This window comes from Zingiber officinale, chromosome 2B, assembly GCF_018446385.1.
Source record: "Zingiber officinale cultivar Zhangliang chromosome 2B, Zo_v1.1, whole genome shotgun sequence".
In the NCBI taxonomy this organism is placed as follows: domain Eukaryota; kingdom Viridiplantae; phylum Streptophyta; class Magnoliopsida; order Zingiberales; family Zingiberaceae; genus Zingiber; species Zingiber officinale.
In genome coordinates, this window is record NC_055989.1 from 97092393 (window position 1) to 97101464 (window position 9072).

The following is a 9072-nucleotide window of genomic DNA, read 5'->3' on the forward strand; positions in this document are numbered from 1 at the left end:
AGAAGCCCGGAGCAAACCTAAATGGCTGGAGATGAAGAAAGTGACCGAAGGAGACGTAGACAGTTAGCACGAGGCTGACCGATTTGGGCGCCCGAACCACTTTGGTGCCAAAATGGTGCCTCATCACTGTGAATCATGTTTGGGGTCAAAATAAGCACTGGTCCGAGTGCCCGGACATGGTCCATGTGATCGAAGATGAAAAAAGTCTATCTTCCAACCGTTGCGCGTAGTCGTTGTGTGGAGATAACATTTGCCACCCTGGGGGCGCCCGGAGAGGGTCCAGGTGCCTAGACCGTGCCATGTCAGCACTGGATAAATTTTACCAAAGCACTATAAATAGTGCCTTGGTTCAGCCAGTTTAGTACAACATTTTTTGTACTCGAGTTTTTCTACTTTGTTCTTCAAAATTCTGTGTGTTCAACATTTTGTACGAGATTTCTCTATAAGGAGCGGATTAGTTGAGCTTCATTTGCCTTGAATTAGCAACCTTCCCGGTTGTAAACCAAGTAAATCGTTTGTGTCTCATACTTATTTTATACATTTTAGTTTCTTTTATTAAAGTGTTTGTTTTAGTCAAAGTTGTAAGTTTCGAGAAGGATATACTTATCTTTTCAGGGTAATTCATCCCACTCTTGCAGGTCGCACGAGACTTATAGATGTTATATGAATTGTTGATCTTATTGCCTCTATGTTTATTCTCTTGTAGGAATTCTAACCAAATTACTAATACGGACCTATGAATGTTACACTAGAGTGTTTATCCTATTGAATTTCTATACTATTAAGTAAAGAGGTAATATAGAAAGTCTGGTTAAAGTGATGTTCACTATCACATGAGGGTCCTCCGATCATATAATATACATTACACAAATTACTTCCTAATATTAAATTGAAAACATCTTATTAAACTCTAATTAGCTAATCCCTTATAGAGAATTGGTCTCTATTTCAAGGTGATACTCTAGAAAGTCCAGTTAAAGAGATTCCTTTTGTCACTAAGGACCCTCTGGTCATACAATCTAATGCATCTCCCCTACATAGTGACCAATCCTTCACATCTATTCAATCAACAACATATACAATTAATCATTCATCACACATGCATTTAATCAAAAAATAACAAAGCATAAACATGTCATAGAACAAGAAAATGTACAAATTAATAGTTCATATATCAATATCACATCCTAATTACTCCTTACATACTAGAATTTGGAGATCTACTCTATAGCAAGGAAACTACAAACCAAAGACAATGAAAGAAGTATTCTTACAATCCAAATGGAGAATAAAAAGGAAGAAATGCTTAGCGAGATGTAGCTGATGTCTTGGGAAGAAATCCTCACTTGGATGATGGGCGAATCGATGAAATCTTCCTCCGATGGTGGATGCATCATTGAAAACTCGGATATGGACATTGAGAGTACCCTTGAAAGGAAACCTCTCTCTCTCCTTGAAAAGGGGATCTTACTCCCCTTTTATAGGTGACACACGAGCATGTATCAATGCTACACTGGTGTCAAAAGACATGACTGTGGGGTGAAAGGCTCTGTGAAGTAGGCATGGTCATGCCTCATAGGCACGGCCAAATTGTGGAATCAACTTCGTGAGGAGGCACAATCATGCCTTGGAGGTGCGGTCGAAAAGTGGGGCATATTGTAAACAAGGCACAACTGAACCATGAGACTAGCTGAGAGTAAGGTATGGTCATGCCCCATGGCAATGGTCGAACCATGGCACAAACTGGACTCCTCTGAGAGACATCCCCATGCCTATGAGGCATGACCATGTCCTCATAAGACATGGTCGTGCCTTTGAGGCACAACCATGTCTTGGGTTCTTTCTCTCCAAGCTTGCTCCAACGTCTAATAAGCTTCATTTTTACTCTAAAAAGTATCCTGTCAATCAAAATACAAAAAGAGTAGATATCCAAACTAAAAGAGTAAAATTGTTGATATCATAATAAAATATGGTGCAATAATATAGATCACGTTCATGAAATATATGTAAATATGCGTTAAATAATGTCAATAAACATGAATAATTTATGCACATCACAATGTGGAGAAACCTCTTACAAGTGTTGAAAGCACACAATCAAAGTAGTAGAATAGTAAAGAAACTCATGTAGTAGTGATTCTGAAATACTGAGATCGGGGTTGTATTTATAGCCCTGATCCAGGCGCTTGGAAGGGTTTTGGACACTAAGCATGGGTAAAACTTTATCCATGTTAGACAAATTGTGACAGCTCGGTGATCGATAAGTTTTGTGGTCCGGGCGCTTGGACCAAGTTTGGGTTGAACCATCCCTCAGCCAGGGCACGAGATCAAGCGCCCTGGCTGGCCCCGGGGGTCCGGGTGCCCAAACCAAAGTCAATAGATTTGTTGACTTTTTGGTCCAGGCTCTTGCTCCAGCTCTGCTCGCTTGGGTGATCTCGGTCATCTGGAATAGGGCTCACCCAAACATATTTTTTAGCCTTCTTGAGCAGTCTTCTACTCCGGCTTCTCATCCCTTGGAAACGTTGCTCATCTCCTTCTCGTCCACCAGCATACTCTTCCACAGTGCTTTGTCCCTCAAACACAGTGGCGGATCCAGACAAAAATTTAAAGGGGTGCTAGACAAAAATTTAAGACGGTGTAGATCCTGAAAGACACATAGTCAGGCACATATCCTTTGGTCTTCACCAGCTCCTTCAAGCTCCCTAACATCTCGTATATCTACTGTGTAGCTTGGTGTGATTGGTCATGCGCTATGAAAACAAATGTCTTGTTTGATACGTATATCCAGCTGCATCTAGTATCCTTCCTTACCCCATTAGATTGCATTAGTCTCCTGATCTCTTTAGCTTCTTCCAACATTCCATGCAATGCATACATAGTTTCCAAAGTTATGGAGTTCGATCATAAAGAGATTTTGTGCCACTTTCCTACTAAGTTCCAAGTTACTAAACTTCCTACAAGCTGCAAGCAAAGAACCCCACACAGATGAATCAGGATGTATTGGCATTGCATCAATGACTTGCATTGCTTCATCCAAGCAACCAGCTTGTCCAAGCAAGTCTACCATACAAGTATAGTACTTGAATCCCTGGTTGACAAGCTCATTACGGTTGCAAGCTAAAAGAACACTAACAAATGTGATGTAGTTTGTGTCAATCCCCAAATCCATCATTTCATCAAATAGTTTAAGAACTTTGTATCCATGCCCATGTTGTTAGAAAGTAATTATCATGGATGTCCAAGAAACCATATTTAATTGGTCCTTTTCCTCATCGAAGGTCCGATATTCATCTTCCAAGAAACAACATTTTGCATACATGGTGATCAAGGAACTCCCAACACATTGGTTTTGGGCACACCTAGTTTTCACTATCAAGTAATGGACTGCAGCACCCTGACCCCATGAAGCTAGCATGGCCAAAGCTTGGAGTAAGGTACAAAAGGAGGTTTCATCTAGGAAAACTCCCTCTCCCACCATATGTAGGAAACAACCACAAGCATCTTCGGGTCAATCACCTTTAATCCAACCCATCATCATAACATTGCAAGTCACAACATCTCTGTTGGAGCATCTCTCGAACACCTTCGCAACTTCTTCCAAGAACCCACATTTACAGTATATGCCAATGAGTGAGTTCCTCACATAGGCCAAAGACGACTCCATTGCAAGCTTAACCACCAAATCATGCACCACTCTCCCAAATCCGATTCTACACACATTTGAGCATGCACTCAACACGCTGGATAAGCTCACTTGATTAGGGGTCAAGAGCCCATCATTGTTCAACAACGAGCGAAAAGCTTCCATCGCGTCACAGTATAGCTTGTTGTGGACAAGCCCCCACAATCAACGCATTCCAAGAGACAAGGTTCCTCATAGCCATTTTGTCAAACACCTTTTGGAAACCCCAGACACGGTCACACTTCGCGTACATGTCGGTCAAGGCACTAGCGACGTAGACGGCAGTCGTGACGTTGTTTCGAAGCACGAGGGCGTGGACTTGGCTGTCAAAGAGGTCTGCGTCGGTGCAAGCGGGAAGGATGGAGGAGAAGGTGTGGGAGTGGGGGCGGTGGAGGCGGTGGAGGCGTGGAGCTGGGGGAAGAGGGAGAGGGCGTCAAGGAGCTGGCAGGAGCGGGAGATGTGGGCGATGACGGGCTTCCAAGCAACGACGTTGGAGTGGCAACAGACATTGGCGAAGATGAGAAGGGCACGATGGAATCCGGAGTTGGCATAGAGGTTGGGTTGATGAGATGGGCGTGGAGGCAGGGGGTGCTTTCGGGAGCAAGGGGATGCTTCCGCACACCCCCACAGCCCCTTTCCTCTGCCACTGCTCGGACGCACCGAGCCCATCGACTCTTTCCAATGTCATCCTTCTCGCTAGCTACATCTTTCGCTAGACTTCCTGTGCTCCTAAGTTCCTACAGACTTAGACACAGGGCATCAAACAAACAGAGGACCTAACTTAAATCAGTTAACCATATCAAAACTACCTTGGGGTACAAATAATCTTCTTTTTTTTTATATGCATCAACCCAAGTTAAAGTTAGGGAAAAACATAAAGATAAAAGAATCAGTTAACATTAGAATTTTACAATTTACAAAATTAACCTCCCCTTAGACTTAAGCTCTCGTCTCTCATTCTCCCCCTTTGATCAAAACAAAAATAAAGTCGCAAAAAGTTAAGAAAAAAATTTGAAACTATTTCTAAAAATAAAGTCTTAATTTTTCAAGTTTTAAAACTCATATTTGCAAATTTAATGTTAAAAATAATATAACATTTGAAAAATTTCTTAGAATGCAACAAAAGTATCTACATATATATACAGTTTTTTAAGTTAAATTGTAAAATTAGATTTTTATACAAATAAGTTTTCAAAATATTTCCAAGTAATTAGAACATAATGTATAATAAATAAAAAATTAAAATTTTTAAAAATAAGTTTTCAGGATTTTTTTGGTTTTAAAAAATTAATCCATAGACAATTCACTATTTATTTAAAATTTACAAAAAATATATATTTTCAAACATAATTTTAAGGGATATATCACTATAAAAAAATTGGATAAAGGTTTCGAAAAGAAAGATTGTACAAAAAAATGTTTAAAATAGATATGATTCTTTTTGAAAATAAATATTTAAAAATAGTTTAATTAAAAAATCATGCTGTTTTTTCTCACTATTCAAAATATAACAATAATTTTATGAAAAAAATTCATATTTGTCAAAATACATATCTGAAACATTTTAAATTTTAAATTATACCTTTTAAAAAAAATCATAAAGTAATTTTTAATCAAAGACAAATTTTGAAAAATTTAATACTAAGATATTTTTCATTCTAGCAATAGAAGAAAGTTTCAGAAATAAATAGTAAACATACAAACTTGATTTTGAAAGTGAAATTAATATTTCTAAGCATAAAACATGCATAATCATTTATTTAGACTAAACAAGATTTGGGGATCCAAAATAAATTTTTACCTACTAGGTTAACAAGAAATTTTCTTGGTACATATTTTTATAATATTTTTCTAATTTGACCCTTATGATATTTAAGATCCCAATTTAGGCTTCTATAATTTTCTAGGTATTTTGATTATCACATGCAAAGTTTCTTGATTTTTTAATTTGATCCTTCAATTTTTTATTTTTATCTTTTAATTTATCATGCATTTCTAATGGGCATGTATTTACTAAGATTAATTATTTTTAATGCAAAAACATACTTTTTTAAATTATTATTTTTCATTTTTAGCTTACATAATGATCTAGTCATAGATTTAATACCTGAATATAACTGGTCAGGGGTAGTAAACATATCTCACTTACCAGATCTGCTCTGAAGTTTGTTTCTTCCTCCTCGCTGTAACTTTCTTCTAAGGAGCCTCCTCCTTCATCTATGCTCTCCTCCTGGTAACTTGCCATCAGTGCAAGTCCAGTGTACTCCTCCAAATCAGATTCTAATGAAGACTCATCCCAAGTTACCTTCAGGTTTTTGTACTTTGTTATTGTACTTGGTCCTTTCTTGTCGTCCTTGTTCTTCATCTTTGAGTAGTCCTCCTTGATGTATCCTTCTTCATTACAGTTATAGCATCTTATCTTCCTTGCTCTTCTTTTCTTTGCCTATACTTGATTAAACTTATTAGTTCTAAAAAATTTCTTAAATTTTCTTATCATATATGTTGTTTCATCATCATCGAAGGAGGTGTCAGCGTCTGATTCATCATTCTTGGCTTTTAGAGCAATATTGTTTGATTTTTCTACTTCTTGAGAATCTATACAGCGAGACTTGTGAAGTTTAAAGTTGAAAATAAGTTTCCAAGAGTACATACCTCGAGGTCCTTAGAGATGTAGTAAGCATCTACTAAGGCTGACCACTCTTAAGTTCTTGGAAAAGAGTTAAGTGCGTACCTTAAGGAGTCACAATTTGTTACCTTTTTTTTGGAGATTGTTGAGTTGGGTGATCAAGTCTTTGATCCTTGCATGGAGTTGGGCTACCTTCTATCTCTTGTTCATCCAGAGGTTTGTCAGTTGGCTTTAGAGGATGCCCCGCTTTGCTAGTTTAGCTTCCGAAGTACCTTCATAAAGTTCCAGAAATTTCTCCTAGAGATCTTTGGCGGAGTCATAGCTTCCGATCCGACTGACCCCCTGGGGTGGAAGAACACTAAGCAGATAGAACTTTACTTTTCCATTAGCCACGAAGTCAGCTTGCTCCTTCTTCATCCATGTGTACTCTTCTTTCTCAGCTTCGTGCTAATCCGTAGGTGCTGCAAAATCATATTTTATAATTAATAGAATTTTGAAGTCAGTTTTAAAGAATATCTCCATGTGCTTCTTCCATGTTATGAAGTCTCCCTCAAATTTCGACGAGTAGATGCTAGATTCGACCATTTCTTTTGCTTCAGATGGTGGTTAGTCCTTCTGAAATGAGTCTGGCTCTGATACCACTTGTTAGGACCCATGCGGCTGGAAAGAGGGGGTGAATTGCCCTTCAAAAAAAAAATGAAACCTTTCTCGATCTTTGGAAATATTAAAGTACTTGTATAAAAAGAATTGACAAACTAATTAAAAGAATGAGGCTACCGATTTTACTTGGTTACAACCAGGAAGGTAATTAATCCAAGACTTTGAAGTATTAATCAAATTATCCTTTCGTGGTAGGTAGAGAAGCCTCTTACAAGCATTGGAAGCACACAATCAAAGTAGTAGAACAGTAAAGAAACTCGTGTACTAGTGATTCTGAACTACCGAGATCAGGGCTATATTTATAGCCCTAATCCGGGCGCCTGGAAGGATTCCTGGCATCTAGGCATAGATAAAACTTTATCCACATCGCAACAGATCATGACAACTTGACGATCAATAAGTTTTGTGGTCCAGGCACCAGGACCAAGTCTGGGCACCCGGACAGGGCTGAACCAACCCTCAGCTAGGGTGCAAGCTCGGGGCGCCCTGCTGGCCCCTAGGGTTTGAGAGCCCAAACCAAAGTCAATAGATTTGTTGACTTTTCGATCTGGGCTCTCGCATTGCCTCCGCTCGCTTTGGTGATCTCGGTCATCCAAAATAAGGCTCACTAAACCTATTTTCTAGCCTTCTCGAGCTGTCTTCCCCTCCAGCTTCTCGTCCCTTAGAAACATCGCACGCCTCATTCTCATCCACCAGCGTACTCTTCCGCAGCGCCTCATTCCTAGGATGCACTGAGTCCATCAACTCTCGCTCGTGTTGTCCTTCTCGCTAGTTGAGTCTTTCGCTCGACTTCTTGTGCCCTTAAGTTCCTATACACTTAAACACAAGATATCAAACAAACACAGGACCTAACTTAACTTGGTAACCATATCAAAACTACCTTAGGGTACCAACACCAAGTAGTCAATGCTGAGTTTGACTGGGAATGTGAGTCACCCTACTATCGAGTAGCCAAACTCCTGAGTTCGAGTGGGAACTTTTCTAATTGGGGATTGTGTTCGACACTGTTTCCTTAAAACTGATTCATCGCCTCTGATGGTGCTTCAAGGTTACGATGGACATCTATTTCTTATGATACAATGGAAAACTATGATCACAACCAAACATTAGTTGTTTATAGCAAACCAAGTTTGTACTTGAATGCTATCACATATGCTAAAGATTATTAGTAGGAAGAGGACGAAGTGGGGAACGATAAAGGATGGAGAGCTCTATTTTTCCCTACTCTTTTGCTCGAGTTTGTAGCCTCCTTAATAGGGGCTTTGATCATTGGCTCATTGAATGACTAAAGTAATGGCCATTTAGTTCCTCCGTCTACCCTGGTCATAACATTAGCAGTTGGCATCGTTACTACTTGGCTAGTTACAAATTCACTTTCAATGTGTTTATTACATGATTTAAACAACAGAAAAATGAATCTTGTGGCAAAAACATTAAATGATCTGACTAATCTGACTTTAACGCATGTAGGTTGCACTCGCACAATAGTCATTTGGGGTTAGTGCAATCTGAACCCTAAATTCTCACCTCTCTTGTAGGCGTGACATGTTTATAACATCCACAATTGTGATTCAATATAAATCAACCTTTATGCAACTCAACTCCTAATGTAGGACTAAACTAGTATGACTAAACTAGCATATAAATTAGAGTTCATTTTCATCTATTTTTCATTCACATTTCCAACAATTTGTACCTATTGAAACACGAAAGTATAGAAACAAAGAAGTAGGGAAAAGTAAAGAGAAAATAATTCCACTTGATTAATTTGTTATTGTAGCTAATAATTTTATTTAGATGATATATAAAAAGTATTATGGAAAATATAGTAATAAAAGAATATTCAATATAATTTTAATAATTATAGAAATAATAATAATTATGTTGTGATTGCAACTTCGAATGTAGTTATGGTAAGTCTTTAACAATTGAAATCAACTTGTGATTATTATCTTGGACTGCTATTTTTATTATTATTACCCCCAACAAACTCAACGAGATGTGTAGAACATTGAGTTTGGTTATTAATCTATTAAATTGTTGTCTAGATAATGACTTGATGATGATGTCAACAATTTGATCATCCGTGGAGATGTAGGAGACT

The 9072-nt window shown here is 38.3% G+C and overlaps 1 protein-coding gene across 1 annotated transcript; it reads right to left on the bottom strand.

The window, feature by feature from the left end:
- Positions 1-2842: 2842 nt before the first annotated feature.
- On the bottom strand, positions 2843-4351 carry LOC122048476 (pentatricopeptide repeat-containing protein At2g13600-like). The gene is made up of 3 exons (XM_042610041.1): positions 3990-4351; positions 3517-3710; positions 2843-3117 (listed from the first exon to the last, which is right to left on the bottom strand). The coding sequence occupies exons 1-3, from the start codon at positions 4349-4351 to the stop codon at positions 2843-2845; spliced, it is 831 nt and encodes a 276-aa protein (XP_042465975.1).
- Positions 4352-9072: the final 4721 nt, after the last annotated feature.

What these genes read in the sequence shown, in the direction of transcription:
- LOC122048476 (XM_042610041.1), bottom strand. Translation starts at nt 4,351, where the DNA reads ATGGGCTCGGTGCGTCCGAGCAGTGGCAGAGGAAAGGGGCTGTGGGGG. An exon ending in ACAGCCAAGTCCACGCCCTC is followed by an intron (nt 3,711 to 3,989) that starts GTGCTTCGAAAC and finishes AAATGTGTGTAG; the next exon opens with AATCGGATTTGGGAGAGTGG. An exon ending in GATGATGGGTTGGATTAAAG is followed by an intron (nt 3,118 to 3,516) that starts GTGATTGACCCG and finishes GTGTTCTTTTAG; the next exon opens with CTTGCAACCGTAATGAGCTT.